The sequence below is a fragment of the Urocitellus parryii genome, chromosome 11, assembly GCF_045843805.1.
Source record: "Urocitellus parryii isolate mUroPar1 chromosome 11, mUroPar1.hap1, whole genome shotgun sequence".
Lineage (NCBI taxonomy): Eukaryota > Metazoa > Chordata > Mammalia > Rodentia > Sciuridae > Urocitellus > Urocitellus parryii.
Genome location: NC_135541.1, coordinates 74166291 through 74189371, shown reverse-complemented (window position 1 = coordinate 74189371; position 23081 = coordinate 74166291). Strand labels below are relative to the sequence as shown.

At 39.9% G+C, this 23081-nt stretch overlaps 1 protein-coding gene across 1 annotated transcript in view; it reads left to right on the top strand.

Annotated features, from left to right (window-relative positions):
• The window catches only part of LOC113192857 (retinal-specific phospholipid-transporting ATPase ABCA4), a 127407-nt gene that overhangs the window by 46468 nt on the left and 57858 nt on the right, over nucleotides 1-23081 (top strand). Inside the window, exons 14-17 of the mRNA XM_077791555.1 lie at nucleotides 832-1054; nucleotides 4277-4498; nucleotides 7011-7215; nucleotides 17506-17571. Of these exons, the coding sequence (XP_077647681.1) occupies nucleotides 832-1054; nucleotides 4277-4498; nucleotides 7011-7215; nucleotides 17506-17571 (716 nt within the window). The remainder of the gene's footprint in view (nucleotides 1-831; nucleotides 1055-4276; nucleotides 4499-7010; nucleotides 7216-17505; nucleotides 17572-23081) is intronic.

Genomic DNA, 23081 nt, shown 5'->3' with positions numbered 1-23081 from the left:
CTCTGGTGGCCATTCCTGAATGCGCGTGCTTTATGAATGCATGATTCTCTCCCTGGGGCCGTTTTAAGTGAAACACATGTACCCTGGAATCAGGCCTTTCTTGTGTCAACACCCAACACTTTTCAATAATAATAATCCCAAAGGCTTTTCTAGAATGTTACACACAGAGAAACATGTGAAAATAATTCCAATATAGCAAATTTATCTTGCTTGCTGGAGTATATATTCAAGAATCTACCTCTGCATGGCTGGTAGAATCAGTGGCTATTGGATCACTGATTTATTGATTGGTCAACTGCCATCCAAAAAGGCCACACTGATTGGTTATATTTGTGCCTCTTTCCCCATTACTAAGATAAACCAGAATAAAACCTTTCAGGCAGACAGCGCAGGGCTGACTGACTTCCCTGGAGAGCCCAATTGTCCATCTCACCTCCTTCAGTTCCCCTTGGTTGTGCTCCACCCTCCTGGGCTTCATTGCCAGTTTACATGTACCTCTGTCTTCCAATCACAGCCTACATCATCAAATCTTTTCCCATTAGTCCTTACAGGGAAGATCTAGACCTATATTATGTGACATATATATGTGATTTACTTACCCATTTACCTGTAGACTGTTTATCTACAGGTAACCAGAAAGCCACTGTCTTTCTTAAAAGAGAAAGTAATGCTTCAGGGAAAATATGGAATGTATTAAAGGATCTAGCCCACTGAATGCCCAATGGAGATTTTTTTCTTCTTCCTTTTTACTCTATTCCTTCGACAAGTATTTACTCTATCTCCATCAGACACAGGATACTCTCTTATTCTGCCTCTCTCCTCTTCCTTTAGTTTTATGATCATCCTGAACCGCTGTTTCCCTATCTTCATGGTGCTGGCATGGATCTACTCTGTCTCCATGACTGTAAAGGGCATCGTTTTGGAAAAGGAGTTGAGGCTGAAGGAAACATTGAAAAACCAGGGTGTCTCCAATGCAGTGATTTGGTGTACCTGGTTCCTGGACAGCTTCTCTATCATGTCCATGAGCATCTTTCTCCTGATGATATTCATCATGGTAAGCCAAATGGAAAAGGCCTAGAAATTTGTAAACAATTTTGTTCCTTACACCTTTCCTCCTGTTAATGAATTGCGCCTATTAGTCATCTGGCTACCAAGGATAGCATGACATCTAGCTTCCCAGTCCTTTCAGGCAAGGCAGAAGATTCTCAGAGAGAGAAAGCCTCCCTCAAGGAGTGTATCATGACACCTTCCTGCCCCTGTCTACACAAGATTTTCCAGCCCCATTCCATGCCTCTCTAGAGAGACTGCTATTAAGAGAACCCAGCACAGGGTGATTATGTGTTCAAAAGGGTGTTCTCTTTGCACACATAGAATGAGTTCAGGAATTTTTCTCTGAGATTATCATTCCAACAACTGGCTATAGCTGAAAGTGAAATGCCCTTTCAGTGGTATTAGTGCAAGGGCCCTGGACTATTTATTAATCATCATCATGGCTATAACACTCATGGCTTCACAAAATTAAAAAAAAAATGTGCGCCCTATAAAATCATCAAAACATCTCTGCTTTAAAGGATGGTATTTGGGGACTGGGGTAGTGGCTCAAAAAAAAAAAAAAAACCTTCACCATCTTGTAGTGAATGTTCCTCTGTACTAGGCAATAGTGTAGTGATCCATAGACTTGTTGAGTGTCTCCCATACCATACTGGACCACACCTGGAATCTCCCTGATCCAAGAATGTTCCATCACATATCCCGTCCAACTAACATATCCATTTAAACAAGAATCCTGTCCATTCTCTTTATAATAAAATTCCTAAATCTCAGGGATTTTGTTTTATAGTGTTACATTGTAATCCAGTGAGCTGTGGCCTTACACAATGCTAAAGTTGAATGAAAACCAGTGCTAAGGTGGATAGAAGTCAATCTCAAACAACCTGATTCCACTTGGATGTGGCTTTAAATTTGCAAATGGGACCAGAGCACTACAGAGATGAGGGGACCAACTTGTCAGCAACTTCTTTTATCTCATCCCTGGGTCTGTTTATTCCCCAGTGCCTAGATAATTTGTGTTCTCAGAACTAAAGGAGTAAGGGGCTGGGGTTGTGGCTCAGGGGAGAGTGCTCATCTAGCACTTGCAAAGCCCTGGGTTCGATGCTCATCACCATATAAAAAAATAAATAAGTAAAATAAAGGTATATGTCCAACTACAACCAAAAAAATAAATATTAAAAAAAGAACTAAAGGAGTCAATATGTAAACATCTGACTGAATACCTGTGAGGCTTTGCCTGACTTGTTGCTAATAACTAACATGGAGATCTGCCTTCCTAAGACTGAACCATTTGGATTTCAAAACTAGGACATGAGGTAAAGAATGGTCGTGAAGAGTTTCTAGCACAAAGGTTCCTCCTTGTGAAAATAAGAATATTAGTCCAGTGATAAGCTGAGCATTCTACACCAAAGTAGGGTTTTCTTTGAATGACTTTCCCATCTTCCCTTGTTCCTTCCTCCCCAACTCAACAACTCAGGAGAGAAGCTGGAAGCAAGGACAATGGAAGGTTCCATTATTATGCAAGCTGCTAGGAACAACAACATAAAACAGTGGTCATTGGTAAAAGTCAAAGCCAGTGAAATAGTAGTGTTGGCCAAATGACTTACATCCCTGGCTGAAGTCAGTGAGAAATTACACAGCGTGGTGTTTGTGGGATTTTGCTTTGGGCTGGGACAAGAAATTGATTTCATTCTTCTAAGAACAGAAACAACTGTCCTAAAGTTCTTGTAGTCAAAAGCCGCATGTTCGGCCATAGACTTACTTTTGCATGAGATTAAAGAAAGGGCATTGCGCTTTCTAGTGTGATGTGGAGTACTTTTGACATATAAAATCAGGGGTGTTGAGTCCTAATTTTGATTTTTATTTAGACTTCCTCAGACATTTGTTCTAATTAAGCACAGCTCTCTTCCACCTTCCTTTGCTACACACACCTCTTTTTTTCATTCTCTTCCTTTAGTGCCCAATAGGCTTAAGGACATGAAGGAGAAATGGTGGCCACAGCAATAAGAGGCACACCTGATCCACTCAACTCTTCCATGTTCATGACAGATATTGCTGATTGGCCTCTCTTGTCTACTGAGAAGAACCCAGGGCTTCATGGAACCACCACAAATAGACCAGAATTAATTTATGAGATGAACCCATTTGTTCATTTGTATTCCTGAGAAAAGCACAGGATCATCTATTTGTGGAGCTATATCCAAAGGGTTAAACTCCTCATAGGTTGCTAGAGTGAAGAACAGTGAAGAAAGTCTAGTACATTTAAACATCTAGCCTTACAATGTGACTGGGCAGTAACTCACTTAGTGAGAGTTGCTAGTTTGCTCCTATTTTCTACATGACCAACGTGAGAATACTGAATACTGCAAGCAAGTTCTGTGAAAAGTATTTGTATGATAATCATGAATGGGGAGGGCCCATCTACTTCCAAGTGATCTAGATTCGTTACTGACATTTCACATATGTGTGTGGCAAACCTCAGATACAAGTGCAGGTGGTCCAGTGCAGGCCAGGCCCTGGGAAAATATCAAAGCTTGTTTTGAGTGGTCTTCCCACTCCCTCTCTGCCCTCATCTACTTAGTTCCTCCAGGGTGCTGTTGGTGCCTCAAGCACCCTGACCCAGGTCTTCTTCCCTTGCTGTAGCATGTTTCTCCACACCATCCCCTTTGCACCTGGGATTTGCTTACTTAACCTATAATAATTGCCACTAAGTGATAAACTTAAGCACATTAAAATTTTTAAGAGTTTATTTGAGCAAACAGTAATTCCTCAGTGAATCAGGGCTCCACTCAAGAGATGGGGAAGCAAGACATAGAAAAAGAAAATATTCGATTGGTTAAAGTCCCTAGAAAGAAGGTAGTTGACAATTTCTGATTAAGTGACCCTTACTTGGAGTTAGCATTGGTTTGCTTATGTAGGAATCCGAAACACTGGAGCCAGCTCAGCCTAATGATCTCTCAGTTAATTTTCTGTAGCACTGCCCTTGACTGAGAGGCAGCCTAATGTGGCACCCCTCCCAGGGGAAATGGCATGTTTGAGATTAAGAAACTCCGCGAATAGAGGGTGAGTTGTGGAAATGTAGGCACTAAAAACAGGCACAGGGGAGAGACTCCTCCTGGACGGAGGCTCTGGAGGCCTTGGCATCACTGCACACAGGTCACCCCTGAATGGGATGGCACCCTGGGCATGGATGGCAATTACTGACCCGAGACCTCTTTGGTTTCAGCATGGAAGAATCCTACATTACAGCAATCCGTTCATTATCTTCCTGTTCCTGTTGACCTTCTCCACTGCCACGATCATGCAGTGCTTCCTGCTCAGCACCTTCTTCTCCAAGGCCAGCCTGGCAGCAGCCTGCAGTGGCGTCATCTACTTCACCCTCTATTTGCCGCACATCCTGTGCTTTGCCTGGCAGGACCGAATGACCGCCGAGCTGAAGAAGGCTGTGGTGAGAGCCTGGGGCTCACCCTGGCATGTATTGCCTCTGGAGGGTCTGTGGCAGCCCAGCCTGCTCTCTGAGGAAGTCTGCTTTGCCTTTTGGCTCCAAAGAACATAAGACTAAAAGGTTAATGTAAAGCTCAAGGTGCAGGGGCAAGAGTACCAGTAATTGCCACCATGACCTCCCTAAGGGTCCCTCCTCACCAATCTTACTTGATTAATCTGCCCTAAAAGTCCATGAAAAGCCAGTTCAGCCCATGGTCCCCTTTATTTACAAGTGAGAGGAGAACCAGGTGATCATTTCACTCACTTTCCTTTTCTTACTGTTTGAGAAGAATCAGAAAGTGGGGAGCTAAACCTTCACTGTTCAGAAAGATGTTTTCATTATCTAAAAGGGGCTTTTCCTGCTCCAAAAGAACTTGGATCAAACTGGTTCTACAAGTATCTTTGACATGCTCCCCAGTGCATGCAAAATTGATGCAGAAATGAACCCCCAGAGTCAGGCTTTCTGGCCAGGAGAGGACTCCTGAAATTGACTTTTGACTGCCTGAGAGACCTCTTAGTTCAGAATTCCCAAACTAACACTGGTCTTTTCTCTAATTGTTTTAAAATGGGCCATTTCCACCCTCTCATTAGCCCAGACTAATCAACCTCAGTCCTGGAGGGTGCAGTTTTCCTTGTCCTCCAGAATCTCCCTGTCTCTGTGCTGTCAGTCAAGAGAGGACTACTGCCTGCCTCTCTTTAGCAGAACTTGTTCTCATAACACAAACTCATTTGGCTACAGAGCTGCCAGGGCATCTGCCTTTTATTTCTCATGTTAAATAAGCAGTTGGTTGCTGCTATATATAGCTCCCAATTTTCTAAAATGATCACAGTGTAGTGGTAGAAATCCTGCCATCAGCCTGAGGGCAAAGCTGAGCTGCTTTGGTATGCAGTGGTTAGTCAGACAGTATTTTTGAGGCCAAGCCAGCATCTTGGGAATGTGGATCCATGGGAAGTTATAGATCTGACAACTGTGTGGACAAGAACTGGGCTGAGATTTTTTTTTAAAGTGCTTTATGTAGACATAGAGCTAGAGAATCTCTCCTTTTCCCAGAAAGACACCCTGCAATCTCTCCAAGGACGTCCAAACTGCAGGGAGACTTCTGAGCACAGAGGGGTAGCAAATGAGGGTAGCAAATTCTTCTGCACATGCTTTGCCATGTCAGGGACCACCATTGAGGACTTGGCTGAGGAACTTGCTCTTCATATTTTTTTCTACATTTCACCTGTTCAGTTGACTTGTTCTTTGGTTAGAGAACCTAAATAAATTCTAATCTTCAGTCTGGAGATGGGAAATGTCCATGTAATCTCTGGCTTTTCTGACCTATCTGACAGGCCTCAGGAGGCCACAAGACCATTCCTTGCCCCAGGAAACTGATGGCTTTGTGGACTTCTTATAGGGGACAGACAAGGCAGGGCACCAAAGGTAGCCGGAAATAGTTTTATTTGGCTGCAGCCAGATTCAGAGCATACAACTTTTGCTGTAATCAATTAATCCCCTGAACCCCAAGTTCAGGTAGTTTCAGAACTTTACACCTAGTGTATAAGGGGAGGAGCTCAGAAGTTCATTTAAAAGCAGCTTTTTCTTTAACTGTTTTGGGCAAGTTAATCCTTCAAGGACATTGCCTGAGAAGGGGAGAGCTTCTTCTCCCCTTTCTTTCCTGCCCCTGCCAGCTGTTACCATGGAGCCCAATTGGTAACTTATCTTAGAAATGTAGGCACCTTTGTAAGGCTCCAGCTCAAGGCCAGAGGCCTTGTTAAAGGATTTGTCTTTTTTATTTTTTTAAATCACATTTTGCATTTGCAGACACACTTTTACAAACTATTATACTGGATAAATGTTTGTGAAAAACTAGGAAAAGTGGCACTCAGCACCTGGAATGCTGATCTCTTCCAGGCCAGTGGCCAAATAAAATACAACAACAGGAAAATAGGAAGTTTAACTATATTGAACTCTTTTGTAGAGACTCGTTTGCTGATAGTCCTAAAATCAATTATGATGAAGATTTCTGGAGAAGCTTAATTTAGATTTTCTGTGGAGACTACAGACTCTTCCAGTGGGATTGTCATAACACAGCTCAAGTTAGCATCTTTGTTCTACCCAGAACCATGTGGGTTTCCTCCAAAACAGAAAGGAAAAGAGGAACAGATAGGGAAGAACATGAGAGCTATTGGTTCTGTGGTGTGTTATGCTGTGTGACATTTCTTTGTCTCCCCATTGCACTACAACATGACTATGTTCCATTGAACAGATGAGCATGGCCCAGTGGATATTGGGCAGGGGTCTCTGAGGCCTGAGAAGCATTCCCAGAATTCTCACCTATGGGAAAACCACCGTAACCCCTCCCTGACTGGCCTAATATTCAGACACAGTGTGAACCCTCTTTTGGCACTCCTCCCTGTATTCGGGCTTCTGGGTGCTGGTGGGTTGGGTAAAAGACCCTCTGCTTGTCTCTTCCGTCCTGTTTACCCCACTGCAGAGCCTGCTGTCCCCTGTGGCATTTGGGTTTGGCACTGAGTACCTGGTTCGCTTTGAAGAGCAAGGCCTGGGGCTGCAGTGGAACAACATTGGGAACAGTCCCGTGGAAGGGGATGGGTATAGTTTCCTGCTGTCCATGAAGATGATGCTCCTTGATGCTGCTATATATGGCTTGCTTGCCTGGTACCTTGACCAGGTGTTTCCAGGTAGGTGTCTCCCTCCCTAGGATAAAGGTGATTGTGTTCTTCAGATCCCCAGCTCTCACTCATCCATCTAGTTTAAATTTTATATCTTCTTAGATCTTTGAATTTGGGCTCTCAGAACCAGCATTTAAAATTTAGATCTAGAAGCCAAAGATACACCAGCAAATTTGGTTGGCTCTACTTTAGAAATAGATCCAGAATCTGTTTCATGTCACCACTGTCTCAGTCCAAACCTCCTTCTTCCACCATTACCTCCTACCATTGTGTTCTCTAAATTGTATTCAGATAGAACTTTTCAGAATCTGGGTCAGATGGTGTCAACCCTCTCTGTTCACATCCCTCCAGTGGCTTTTCTCTCATTTCAGAGTAAAACCCAATGTCCCAACTCTGACCTAGCCCACGCTTATTATCTGGCTCTAGTGATCTTTCTCATCTCCTGTCCTTCCCTTCTCCCTCATGTTTCTCTTCTCCAGATGCATTAGCCTCCCCATTGAATGGTCCCACCCTAAGTATACTTCTTCTGCAGGCCTTTGCACCTGCTCTTCTCAATGCCAGGAGATGTTTCTCTCTCTCCCTCATACCTGCAGGCTCATTTCCTCATTTTGTTCAGGTCTCTGTTCAGCTGTCTCCTCATTACAAGGATCTTTCCAGACTAATGATATCTATCACTATATAAACAACATTCCTTCTGAGCCTACCTCCCCATATTCTACTTTATCTCGGGAAATGATTATCACCACCTGATATGATATCATTTTTAAATTTTTTTATTAGTTGCTCAAAACAGTACAATGATCTTGACATATCATATTTGACTCTCTACACTTAGGAGAATTTAAGCCCATGAAAGCAGGCACTTGAGCTGTTTTGATCTTTGTGACAGTACTTGTGCCCAGAATAGTGCCTGATATTTAGTAGTGCCTGACACTGAATAAATATCTAATTAATCTGTAGCATGAAAAATCAGCTCCTGAAAGAAAATTGTATATTTCCAGTTTTATATTAAATCAGATTTTCCTTCAAATTAGCATTTCCTATACCTTGAGAATATCTTCCTTGTGCTATGGTAGCTGGGTCTGATGTTTGATGCTGTGACCAAGAGCAGGTAGGGGAGGGTGAGGTGGGTTCTGGTCCCTGGGGAGAGACAAGCTCATGATTCTCAGATCATCTCAAAGCAGCCTTTGTTGGCAAAAATAAGTAGGCAGCAAACTTAAATGGGAGAAAGATGGCTAGGCTGAGTCCAGAGGCCTGGGCTTGAATGTATATTCGTTTCCTAGAGCTGTCATACTAAAATACAAAAATGGGTGGCTTAAGGGGCTGGGGATGTGGCTCAAGCGGTAGTGGGCTCGTGTGGCATGCATGTGGCTCGGGTTCGATCCTCAGCACCCCATACAAAACAAAGATGTTGTGTCCGCCAAAAACTAAAAAATAAATATTAAAAAATTCCCTTTCTCTCTCTCTCTCTCTCTCTCTCTCTCTCTCTCTCTCTCTCTCTCTCTCTCTCTCTCTCTCTCTCTCTCTCTCTCTCTCTCTCCTAAAAAAAAGAATACATCACTAAAAAAAAAAGGGGGCTGGCTTAAGACAATAGAAATTGGCATCTCACTGTCCAAAACCAAAGCACAGCCATGTTCCCTCCAAAACCTATAAGTGAAGGATCTTTCCTTGCCTGAAATGAGCTTCTGCAGGTTTTTTCAGTACTCTGCCTCTTCTTGCTCAGAGATACATCACTTGAGTCTTCCATCTTCACATGTATGTCTGCCTTTACTTGGCTATCTTCTTATAAACCAGTCATATTAGATGGGGGCCCACACTACTCCAGTGTGACCTCATTCAATTTAAATGAACACATCTCCAAAAACCCATTTCCACGTGACATCATTTTCTGAGATATATGGGGTTGGAATTTGGTGTCCTTATTTCAACACTGCTCTAACACCAAATGTGTTTTTTTTTTTCAGACACCAACCAATTCTCTGACACTACCATTCAACCCAGTATCTAACAGTATCCAGAATTAGCAAAGATGCCACAGGCTCAGTTCACAAGAGTTCCCTTAGTCCAGACATCAGGGGCAAAGGCAATACCAGGATAGCCACATTTTGCCATAGTGTCCTAATTTCAATGACAACTTTTTTTTTATTGGTTCTTCACAACATTACAAAGCTCTTGACATATCATATTTCATACATTAGATTGAAGTGGGTTATGAACTCCCAATTTTACCCCAAATGCAGATTGCAGAATCACATCGGTTACACATCCACAATTTATTAGTAATTGTTGTATTCTGCTACCTTTCCTATCCCCCACTATCCCCCCTCCCCTTCCCTCACATCTTCTCTCTCTACCCCATCTATTGTAATTCATTTCTCTCCTTGTTTATTTTCCCATTCCCCTCACAACCTCTTATATGTAATTTTGTATAGCAATGAGGGTCTCCCGTCATTTCCATGCAATTTCCCTTTTCTCTCCCTTTCTGTCCCATCTCATGTCTCTGTTTAATGTTAATCTTTTCTTCCTGCTCTTCCTCCCTGCTCTGTTCATAGTTGCTCTCATTATATCAAAGAAGACATTTGGTATTTGTTTTTTAGGGATTGGCGAGCTTCACTAAGCATAATCTGCTCTAGTGCCATCCATTTCCCTGCAAATTTCATGATTTCATCATTTTTTAGTGCTGCGTAATATTCCATGGTGTATAAATGCCACATTTTTTTATCCATTCATCTATTGAAGGACATCTGGGTTGGTTCCACAGTCTAGCTATTGTGAATTGTGCTGCTATGAACATCGATGTGGCAGTATCCCTGTAGCATGCTCTTTTAAGGTCTTCAGGGAATAGTCTGAGAAGGGCAATAGCAGGGTCAAATGGTGGTTCCATTCCCAGCTTTCCCAGGAATCTCCATACTGCTTTCCAAATTGGCCACACCATTTTGCAGTCCCACTAGCAGTGTACAAGTGTACCCCTTTCCCCACATCCTCGCCAGCACTTGTTGTTGTTTGACTTCATAGTGGCTGCCAATCTTACTAGAGTGAGATGGTATCTTAGGGTGGTTTTGATTTGCATTTCTCTGACTGCTAGAGATGGTGAGCATTTTTTCATGTACTTGTTGATTGATTGTATATCCTCCTCTGATAAGTGTCTGTTCAGGTCCTTGGCCCATTTGTTGATTGGGTTATTTGCTATCTTATTGTCTAATTTTTTGAGTTCTTTGTATACTCTGGATATTAGGGCTCTATCGGATGTGTGGGGGGTAAAAATTTGTTCCCAGGATGTAGGCTCCCTACTTACCTCTCTTATTGTTTCTCTTGCTGAGAAAAAACTTTTTAGTTTAAGTAAGTCCCATTTGTTGATTCTTTTTATTAACTCTTGTGCTATGGGTGTCCTATTAAGGAATTTGGAGCCCGACCCCACAATATGTAGATTGGAGCCAACTTTTTCTTCTATCAGACGCAGAGTCTCTGATTTGATATCAAGCTCCTTGATCCATTTTCAGTTAACTTTTGGGCATGGCGAGAGAAAGGGATTCAGTTTCATTTTGTTGCATATGGATTTCCAGTTTTCCCAGCACCATTTGTTGAAGATGCTATCCTTCCTCCATTGCATGCTTTTAGCCCCTTTATCAAATATAAGATAGTTGTAACTTTGTGGATTAGTCTCTGTGTCCTCTATTCTATACCATTGGTCCTGTTTTGGTACCAGTACCATGCTGTTTTTGACACTATCGCTCTTTAATATAGTTTGAAATCTGGTATCGCTATACCCCCTGATTCACACTTCCTGCTTAGAATTGTTTTTGCTATTCTGGGTCTTTTATTTTTCCATATGAATTTCATGATTGCTTTATCTATTTCTACAAGAAATGCCGTTGGGATTTTGATTGGCATTGCATTAAACCTATTGAGAACTTTTGGTAATATCGCCATTTTGATAATGTTAGTTCTACCTATCCATGAACAGTGTATATTTTTCCATCTTCTAAGATCTTCTTCTACTTCTCTCTTTAGGGTTCTGTAGTTTTCATTGTATAAATCTTTCTTTTGTTAGGTTGATTCCCAAGTATTTTATTTTTTTGAGGATATTGTGAATGGAGTGTTTTTCCTCATTTCCGTTTCAGAAGTTTTGTCGCTGATATACAGAAATGCCTTTGATTTATGCGTGTTGATTTTATATCCTGCCACTTTGCTGAATTCATTTATTAGCTCTAATAGTTTTTTTGTAGACCCTTTTGGGTCTGCTAGGTATATAATCATGTCATCTACAAATAGTGATAATTTAAGTTCTTCTTTTCCTATTTTTATGCCTTTAATTTCTTTCGTCTAATTGCTCTGGCCAGTGTTTCGAGAACTATGTTGAACAGAAGTGGTGAGAGAGGGCATCCCTGGCTTGTACCAGATCTTAGAGGGAATGCCTTCAATTTTTCTCTGTTCAGAATGATGCTAGCCTGAGGCTTAGCATAAATAGCTTTTACAATGTTGAGGAATGATCCTGTTATCCCTAGTTTTTCTAATGTTTTGAACATAAAGGGATGCTGTACTTTGTCGAATGCTTTCTCTGTGTCTATCGAGATGATCATATGGTTCGTATCTTAAAGTCTATTGATGTGGTGAATAACATTTATTGATTTCCGTATATTGAACCATCCTTGCATCCCAGGGATGAATCCTACTTGATCATGGTGCACAATTTTTTTGATGTGTTTTTGTATTCAATTCTCCAGAATTTTATTGAGGATTTTTGCATCTATGTTCATTAGAGATATTGGTCTGTAGTTTTCTTTCTTTGAGGTGTCTTTGTCTGGTTTCGGAATCAGGGTGATGTTGGCCTCATAGAATGAATTTGGCAGAGCTCCCTCTTTTTCTATTTCCTGAAATAACTTGAAAAGTATTGGTATTAATTCTTCTTTAAAGGTTTTGTAAAACTCTGCTGTATACCCATCCGGTCCTGGGCTTTTCTTGGTTGGTAGTCTTTTGATTGCTTCTTCAATTTCATCCATTGATATTGGTCTGTTCAAATTGTGTGTATCCTCCTGACTCAGTCTGGGGAAATCATATGACTTAAGAAATTTATCGATGTCTTCACTATCTTCTATTTTATTGGAATATAAGTTTTCAAAATAACTTCTAATTGTCTTCTGTATTTCTGTAGCATCTGTTGTGATATTGCCTTTTTCATCCCGTATGTTAGTAATTTGAGTTCTCTCTCTTCTCTTCGTTAGCATGGCCAAAGGTCTGTCGATCTTATTTATTTTTTCAAAGAACCAACTTTTAGTTTTGTTAATTTTTTCAATAGTTTCTTTTGTTTCAATTTCGTTGATTTCAGCTCTGATTTTAATTATTTCTCGCCTTCTGCTACATTCGCTGTTGTTTTGCTCTTCCTTTTCTAGGGCTTTGAGATGATGTGTGAGCTCATTTATTTGTTGGTTTTTTCTTTTTTTGAGGAATGACCTCCAGGCGATGAATTTCCCTCTTAAAACTGCTTTCATTGTGTCCCATAGATTCTGATATGTTGTGTCTGTATTTTCATTTATCTCTAAGAATTTTTTTATTTCCTCCTTTATGTCTTCTGTAACCCATTGATCATTCAGTAACCTATTGTTCATTTTCCATGTGATGTAGGATTTTTCCTTCCTTCTTTTATCATTGATTTCCAGTTTCATTCCATTATGATCAGATAAAATGCATGGTATTATCCCCACCCCTTTATATTTACTGAGGGTTGCCCTATGGCATAATATATGGTCTATTTTTGAGAAGGATCCATGTGCTGCTGAGAAAAAAAGTATATCCATTTGATGATGGATGGTATATTCTATATATGTCAGTTAAGTCTAGGTTATTGATTGTGGTATTGAGTTCTATAGTTTCTTTATTCAACTTTTGTTTGGAGGATCTGTCCAATGGTGAGAGAGGTGTGTTGAAGTCACCCATAATTATTGTGTTGTGGTCTATTTGATTCTTGAACTTGAGGAGAATTTGTTTTATGAATGTCGCGGCACCATTATTTGGTGAATAAATATTGATAATTGTTATGTCTTGTTGGTGAATGGTTCCTTTTAACAGTATATAATGTCCTTCCTTATCCCTTTTGATTAACTTAGTCTTGAAGTCGATTTTATTCAATATGAGGATGGCCACCCCTGCTTGCTTACGAGGACCATGTGCGTGGTATATTTTTTCCCATCCTTTCACCTTCAGCCTGTGTATGTCTTTTCCAATCAGATGTGTCTCCTGGAGGCAGCATATTGTTGGATTTGTTTTTTTAATCCATGATACCAGCCTTTGTCGCTTTATTGGAGAGTTTAAGCCATTAACATTTAGAGTTACTATTGATATATGGTTTGTACTTCAGTCCATGTTTGATTATTTATCCTTTTTTAAAAAAATTTAGTTTGTTTCTCCATGATTATCTTTCCCCTCGCCCTCTGTCTTTACCGAGGCACTTCCCACTGATGTTTTGGTTATTGTTTTTCATTTCTTCCTCGTGTAGTTTTTTGCTCAAAATGCTTTGCAATGCTGGTTTTCTGGCTGCAAATTCTTTTAACTTTTGTTTATCATAAAAGATTTTTATTTCATTGTCATACCTGAAGCTTAATTTTGCTGGATACAGAATTCTTGGTTGGCATCCATTGTCTTTCAGTGTTTGAAATACATTGTTCTATGACCTTCTTGCTTTCAGCGTCTGTGATGAAAAATCCATTGTTAACCTTATTGGTTTCCCCCTGAATGTAATCTGCCTCCTTTCTCTTGTAGCTTTCAATATTTTCTCTTTGTTCTGTATATTGGATATCTTCATAACAATGTGTCTTGGTGTTGGTCTACTGTGATTTTGTGTGCTCAGTGTCCTGTATGCATCTTCAATTTGTATATCTGTTTCCTTTTTTTATTTCTGGAAAGTTTTCTGTAATTATTTCATTCAGCAGGTTACTCATTCCCTTGGTTTGAATCTCTGTACCTTCTTCTATCCCGATGACTCGTAAGTTTGGTTTTTTTTTATTTTATCCCATAACTCTTGGATGCTTTTCTTGTGATTTTTTTACCAGCCTTTCTGAGTTGGCTAGACTCTTTTCAAGATGATATATTTTGTCTTCATTATCTGACGTTCTGGCTTCTACTTGCTCCACTCTGTTAGTGATACTCTCAATTAAGTTTTTAATTTGGTTTATCGTTTCCTTCATTTCTAGTATTATTGTTTGATTATTTTTTATAATCTCTATCTCCTGATAAAGATGCTTAACTTCTTCTTTTATCTGTTTATGTAATTCGTTTTCAATGTGTTCTTTCACTGTTTGAATTTGTTGTCTCATATCCTCTTTAAGGTTCCATACCATCTGTCTAAGGTGTTCCTTGAGTTCTTTATATGACCATTTTTTCTGATGACTCCAGGTCCTCCTGAATATTTAGGCTGTCCTGCATTGTTTGTACTCCTTTTCTTCCTTGCTTTTTCAAGCTGCTCATGTTACTTCTTGTTCTGTTTGACTGCTGAGTTACTGTTTACTCCTATAAATTTATTTGATGCTTGGGAGGAAAGGTATTAGAAGGGAAGGGAAGAAGTCACTAAAGAGAATGAGAGTAAGCAGGTAGAATTCAAGGAAGGGGGAATAAGAAAATTGAAAAGAAATGAACAGAGAAAAGAAGAAAAAAATAGGAAATAAAAAAAGAAAAAATTTTAAATAATAATAATTAAAAAAAAATTTAAATTAGAAGAAAAAAATTTTTAAAAAATTGAAAAAAAATTTTAAAAACAAGAAAGAAAAATGAAAATGAAAGAAAAAACCCAAATCAAAAAAAAGGAAAAAGAAAACCTAATAAATGCAGTCTTAGAGTTTGATTAATTTCTCTTCCAGTAGGTGGCGCTGTGCCCACCAGGCCAAGCTTCTCCTGTCAATACGCGGGAACCAATCACTGTGCAGAACCTCCTCCTCCCAGACTGGGCGAGTCTCCAATCCTGAGTGCCTAGGGCCTCCTCTTGTGTCTAGTCACTTCCCCACTTTTCCTCTAGCCAGGCCCCTCTCACCAGTGCCGCTCACCACAATACTGACTACACGCCAGGTCTGCTGCTCCCGGGAGCCCTGTTTTCATGAACAACTGGGCACACTCTCCCTGTTTGCCATTCCCTCAGACCCTAAGTTTGTAGAGCTTGGGGCTGAGAATCCTCAGCGAATTTTACTTGCCCTCCGGTAGCTACACCCCTGGTAGTTGGTGCAAGAGACCTCAGTTGTCATCACCGGTGGGAGCAGTAGCCGGGAGTTCCACACCGCGCGTCCTGCGCCACGTCTGATTCCCTTGGTCTGGCTATCACGCTCACGGGAGAGCTGGGAGGGGCCCTTAAGGTTTCCCCGATGTGTGGAGAGGGAAGGCTAGGGAATTACACACCTGTAGCCACAGGTTTCAATGAAGTTATCTCCTCTGCTGCAGTCTGGTGACGTCAGTTCTCTGCCATGGTGGTATCTCTTGCAAATGGCGACAGTTCGTTTCCCTTTGCCGGGTGACCAATGCAACGGGTGGGTCCTTACTGTCTCTCCCAAGCCCCATTACAAACCTGTGGCCACTACCTATGAAGGCTGGGTTGGCATTTACCTCCGTAGGATCAGAAGTGCTGACCAGTTATTTCAGCCGGATGGATTAGTGCTGAGTCACAGCTGTTTGTCTGTGGGAAGCAGGCGAACAGGAGCTTGAATTCAGCCGATCCGGGTTCAGTGTGTGTTCTGAGAGGCCCAGAGTGTTCGCCCCAGATCCACGTCAGCTCAGCATTGCCTAGTGATCCTGAGCAAACAGAATTTAGATTGTTTACAACTCCCTATGCCCGCACAACTGAAGAGGTCAGAGACTTGATCTCTCCGCGCCCGCTGCCATATTGGAATCTCTCTCAATGACAACTTTTATAGAACATTAAACTCAGGAACAGCCAATAGAAGAGATGCATAAGGCCACAGTGGGGGTTTCTATGTCTTCTCTGTGCCCAAAACCCTCCCTGTACCAAAATGTGCTTGCCATCCTGGATGCTCTCCAAGTCCTAATCAAGAATTTTTACCTCAATCTGCAGAGCTCTTTCTCCCCACAAGTCAGAGGTTGGGGCTAAAAGTTTGTCCCTTCACAAATTTGTTCTTTCTGATAACCAGTTTCCATCCTGCCTTACCCTGAATGAGTCACCTCATTAACAATAACTCGGGTACATTGAGAAAAGGGGTCCATGAATAACAGAAGACACTCCTATCACTCAGGAAATGTCAAGGGTTTTAGGAGCCCTGTGCCCTGCACAGGAATTAGGGACTAAGACCAAGATGTTATATATAATACCACTGACTCCAACTTGTCTTTTGGAGAGGGAGTCACTTCAACCCATGGCAGTGACCCAAGCAAGATCTTGAACTTAATCATCTGTTTCTTATATCTCCTGTGCTGGTAGAAGGAAATGTACTTTGAAATTCTGCATAATTCAAGAGCTTGGTTTTAGCCAAGCTAAATTGTTTGGTCAACAACTATTTACTATGCAGCACCTTTGTGTGAGGCCCAGCAGGTTCTGGGAATTAAGGGGTGGCAAAGATAGACCCAGCCCTGCCCTGAGGAACTTACAGTCCAGTGGGGGGCGGGGACCATGACCCACAACAACTATTTAAAAAGCAAGGACAGTGTTCTTACAAAACCAACATTTTGTAGGGAGCAAAAGTTGCAACAAAAACTGGACTAGAAATTTGGGAGTCTTTTCCTTGAACCCCAGCTGGATCCAGTAGAACGAGGGCTTGAAACAGTGATGTTAGAACCAGATTGCCTGTGTTGGAATTCTTGCATTTCTGCTTAATTACCTGTGATCTGGGGCAGATGGCTCAAACTCAGAGAGCCTCATTTTCTGTATCCACAAGAATAATATTACTACCTATGTTCTAGGGTTGTTTTGAGGATTAAATTATTTCACACACTGAAAGTGCTTATAGCAAGGCCTGATGCAGAGAAAGTATCCAACAAATGTTAGTGATTATCATCATTTCTGCTATGTGGTAACTGCTGATGTGACTCAATTCTTCAATAAAATGTTTTCTTGGAAAACTGATATCAGCCAAGACCATCACTATTATTGTTGCTGGTAACACCCAAAGAACATGACCTTTTGCATTACAACATGTTGAAAGCAGTAATCTTTCTGGTAGCCTGTGGATAGCTATATAATGGCTTGTGAACTATAAATATCTGTAGTTATAATTTGAGGTGGAGACAGATACATTCTAGATCTTATAGAACTGTGGTAGGGTGAGATAGCATTTAACTTGGGTTTCTTATTTGCTTTTCTGTTTTCAGGGGACCATGGAACCCCACTTCCTTGGTATTTCTTTCTACAAGAATCTTACTGGCTTGGTGGTGAAGGTGAGTTGTTTAAAAATTAAAACAAAAAAAAAAACCCTCTTTTTAAATTTTTTTTTTAGTTGTCAGTGGACCTTTGTTTTACTTAGTTATATGTGGTGCTGAGAATCAAACCCAGTGCTTCACACATGCTAGGCAAGTGCTCCTACCACTGAGCTACACCCCCAGCCCAACAAAAAACCCTTAATTGTTGACACTGGCTCCTTGTGCTAATGTGGGATGTGCGTGGGTTGTCAAAAATGAGCCTTTTTGTCAAGGATAAGATTCCTGCTAAGCCATCTCTACCACCTCCTAGCAATACAGCCTCTGGGAGCCCACCTTTGTATCACTGGGCCAGTGACTGAGAATTAGCAAACAAGTTCATTCCAGTGGATTAAATGCCCTATTATACAAAGGCCATACCACTTCAGGGTTCAAATAACTTTTCCAACTTCTCAGCTTAAAGCAGAAATCTAGGGAATCATGGAGGGACCTCTACATTTGTCCTTTGCTGCCTCCTTTCTGCTTTCTGATTCCTCTCCACATTTCCAAAATATAAATTAATTCATTCTTCCAAATTGAGAACTCATCAAAGGCAGAGGCAGAGCTGTCCATCTCCAAGGCAAACACTTCCAGGCTCTCCTAGTGTTGATCTTTCTTACAGTTGTGGAAGAAGGCTAAAAGGGCATTTGCCCATGATGGACCTGAGATAAAATTTAACTTTAATCCTGAACAAAACAGAAGCCTGGAGAAAGTTCTAGAAGTAGAGAAAAGCACAGCCTCTTTTGGAGTTTCTGAGAAGGCTGAGAAATTCTACAGCTATGTGCTACAGTTTCCCTAGATTTGGGGAGTTTCTGGAAGCAAAGGAAATACTTTCCAATGTGTTTGTTGCTCACCTACCTGCCCTTCACTTTATTGGGCCTAGACCAGGGTTATCCTTGAAGTACTAAGATCAATATTTGCTATCTCTAGGGAATTGTCTAGGAACATTAAAAGGCCTGGTAAGTTTTTTGGTGTTCTTTGTTTCTTTCTTTCTTTCCAATGGTCCAAATTTTGACAGCCCAGTATTTTCCCATTATATTGTTTTATGCATCTTGTCTATCTATTAACCTTTACATTTCTACTACAATAAAGTTATAATCCATAATAAGGGGGAATTTTCAACACAGGAAGTTTCTGGAATATATTTAGTGTCCGTGAATATCAGGACTTGACTTTATTCCCCTCTCTTTCTCCAATCCCAAGAGATACTCTGCCTCTCAAGAAAAAATACCTGAAGACAAATATGCTTCCTCAAAAGTGAATCACATACATTTTTGCTGACAGAAGTCAAATATTTTTTAGTTGTCTCATGGACTAGACTGAGTTAGATCTCTAACACTGTCTAAAACCAGAAAATAACTAAGTTTCTCCACCTTATCCCTTCCTTTCACAACTGAAGAAATGGAGCCCAGGATACGTCCGTATCTTGCACAAATCCCCACTGGTCACTGGGGAAAAAATCTGGAGCTTGAATAGTTCTCCTGGCAAGGACCCCACTCCAGTGGCTCAACTATTCAGAAGGATGTTTCCCCTTGCTATTTTATTACCCATTAGTGCAGTCTGCCATCTAGTAAAGTGGCCATGGGAGTTGCAGGGAATAGATTGAAAAATCCTTCAGGAAGCAGGGCTACAAGTACTGAAGGGAGCACATCCCTGACCACCAGGCCCCTGCCACTTGACTCTTGGTCCAAGGTCATCATGATCTGCTGTTGAAAAACAAAAGGAATTAGTAAAAAACATATCATCTTCATAACATAATTAGTAGAAAATATATCATCTTCATAACACAATCAACACAATAATCTGGATTATTGTTACTTCACCAAACACTCATCAGAAGATTTTTAATCTTTTTCCAATTTTATTGGGATGCATTGTGTTTGGCCATAGTAACAGACATCTTCATTGCCATGGCATTTAGGCCTCTCCATAAACCACAGAGCAAAGGGCTCACTCACATTATTTATTTGTCTCTCCATAAACCATAGAGCAAAGGGCTCACTCACATTATTTATTACATTGTATTCTAGAACATAATTACTTAGTTCTCATCCTTCCATCAGCACTTATCTGACCATGAAGGATTTTGGAAGTAATTTAAGTCAAACATTAAGAAAATCCATACATTGTAAGTCTTAAGACATAGCCACAAAGGCTGCAATTGAATAAACAAGGAATAATATTTAAAGTAGTCATTTCAGGGATTATGAGACCAGCAGTTTGCCTAGGTCTGGTTAATTGACATACACCTGTTTTAAAGCCTGAATATTAACTTCAGTATATTATAGTTCTGAAATATTAGCTGACAATAACTAATGAAACAATAAGTTGTATTCTTATAGGCTACAGGTTATTTATCATTTTTTCTCTTAACTCTCACATTTAAGGAGTTAATTAGGTCTGTCAGTAATATAAATATGTTTGGAAAAATCTATTTTAATAATCTTCCCAACAATTGTCCATATAGATAAATGTAGCCTTAGTCACTAAAGTGCAGCATAATTGGCTGGCTTGGGTTTTTATCTGCTGTCTAGCATACGTTTCTCTCACTGGTGTGGTCAATTTATTGTTTGGCTACTTTGGCTACTTCAGTCACAGGAGCTGGTGATAACTGGCTGGTGACAAACCTCAAGTCGATGTCCAGTATCTTTTTGGAATGTTCAGTTTCTTTTTGGAATGCACACAACTGTTATAGGGTTCAAGTGGGGCATGCCTGACAATCATACATAAGCAAGATAATATCCATAAGCCAATCGTCTTCTGTCTAATGTAACCACACTGTGAGGAAACTCTAAATATTGCTGTCATGGTGTAAAGCAATCTGGAAGAGTCTTTGTCCCTAAGGGAAGAAAGAGGCTTACTGAGTCAGGGTAGTTTGGCCCCATACCACAAGTGCTGAGCACGTGGTTTCATTGACGGCTCGCTAGAGCAGAGCACCCCATCCTACAGGTATTTTTGTCAGGCCTGAAGAATGTGGATTCCTCAAGCATTCCAAGCTGTTCATAGCTGCTAGTTACAACTGAAGGCTATTCCAACATTTCCTCCCGTTTATTAAGTGTATTGCTAAAGGAGAACCCTGATGAGAGAAGAAAGGAAAAGGAAAAAGCATAGAAAAAAAATGGGAACCAAGAAAGAGAAAAGCATCCAGACATGTCCCATTTCCGTAGCTGCAGTTGTTTTCTGCTGTGATGAGCAGGCAGTCACTTTTGACTAGGTCTCTGGATGTGGGGAGCAAAGCAGTAATGGGGGCAGGAGACCTCTCTCAGAGGGGTGAAGACTTAGGCCTTTGCACCAGTGGTGGGGGGGGATTCTGTGCCTCACCTCTGTTGGCCCCCAAGTTTTCTCCTGATGGCCACTCTGCAACTGTGCCGGTCTTAGGTTGTCCCTCCCTTGAGGAATCTTACCTGTCATTGACTAACCAGCCATTCTTCAGGGCCAAACAGGGTGATGTGGAGTATGTAAGGCATTGTTCTCGAGAGGGCTCTCTGTCTCCTTGATAGATAATGCCCCCGTGGTCTCCATACCAAAATTTACCTTAGGATCTACAAACTCAGGTTTCTTCTCCATGGAGGCCTCAGCTCACAGCACTGGTATGGTGAGGCTGTGTTCAGGAAGGAAGGAGAAAGGCCATAGACAGACAAACAATAATATTGTGACAAAGCAAAAAAACACAGATAGATGAAGAGGAGAGCAGTGCTAAGACTCAGGGCATGATCCCTCATAGGCCCTTAGTTGGTGTTACTTACATCTGGTCCATAGCCACCATCCATGTGGATGTGGAACAATCCTTTATTTCAACACTGTCTTTTTCTCAAAAGACACTTCCAGTCAGTCTGTTTACCACAGAATCAATATATAGGTATAACTGACCATTACAGTCAGGACAATTAATCTAGTTTTATGGGTGGACTTTCCAGTCCACACTGCAAGACACATTAAAGGTGGACCTGGGAAATGGGTCCATACAAGTCTTTTCATAATTTTTACTTACCTGACAAGCTCGTGAAGCTGCATGGTTATAAACTCTACAGCTGGAAATTTACCTTTCTGAGCCAGGTTTCTCAGTCATTATCATGATGACTGGTTTAAACTTTCCTTTGATATCTGATATAATTCACTGAGTCGTGTTAGGTAACATTAAGACTCTCAATATTACCATTTAAGAAAAAACTTTAAAGTATTTTTAAAATCTAGTGTGCGTCTCTGGGGTCCTGTATTCCCCCTTTTGTTTATTTAATAAAATTGAGTAAAGGCTTGGCATAAGTCATAGTATCCTTAGTTTAAGTTATATATAATAAATAGTACAAGTATTTAAATGAGAAGAATAGATTTATCTTTTACTTATTATTATAATTTCCCAATATAGGCTAGTTGATCCTTCCTAACAATTTAGAAAGAACCCCCAATCCCTTTTTGAGAGAAGGTTTTAAAATATCTGTATGTTTTAGAATATTATCCTTTAAATAGATATCTCTTAATTGCCTTTAAAAAATATGATTAAGGTTATTTTTTAGGGTAGGGAGTAGTTACATTTTAGGTAGGGAGTAGTACATAAATATTACTGTATTTTTATAGATAATAGGTTCAGTCAGAGAACTTATATAATATTAATGAATTTTTAAAGTTTGTAACCTTTATTGGTCAAAATTAAAATATGACTTTTGAAGACATTGAGTCTTAATAAAATGTTTTTTTAAATTTTGTAATTATCTAACAAACAAAATATGTAAAAATCAACAGTGTCTTTGTGTCTTAGAATCAATTAAGTATAATCTTAAAGAACAGTTGTCAAAATTGGGATCTAAGTTAGCAGTTTAATATATTTAGTGTTTAATCAATGATGTGAATTTATTTACCAAAATTAACCTTTGTCTTAAACAGCAAGAATTATTAGGCAATAAAGACCTTTTTTTAAAGAAATAAACTTAACATTTTAATAAGTTTTATCATGTCAAAATATGGACAAAATCTTAGCTCATATCAGTATAGTTAAATTAGGAAAATAGCCTGAAATATCCTTGAATTAATCAGTTAAAAATTTATAGTCAGTCTGATATATATAAATCTCTTTTTTAATTGTTCTAACTTTTTACATCATCTGTTCAGATAATAATATAAAAATCTTCTTATTTAGGAAAATACTTTTATCATTAAAATCTAGAATATAAAGACCTTGTTTTATCCAAAGATTATTTTTTTCTTCTTTTTAGGATCCAATGTGTGTTTTCTTTTTGTTGAAGCATCTTTTTATTTTAGAATTTTTTCTGGTTATACTTTGAAACAATTTTTGAAAACCTTAGAATCTATAAATAAATTATTGTACTTTGATAAGAAAATATTTAAGTTAAAATCCTTAGATATTTTGTAGACAGAATTATATTTGTTTATCATTTTATGAGTTTGTACAATAACTTTGAGAATTATAAACTACTTGAATATTGTATTTTTACTTAAAAGCAAATTTAGAGCAAAAACATTTATCTTAAATATCT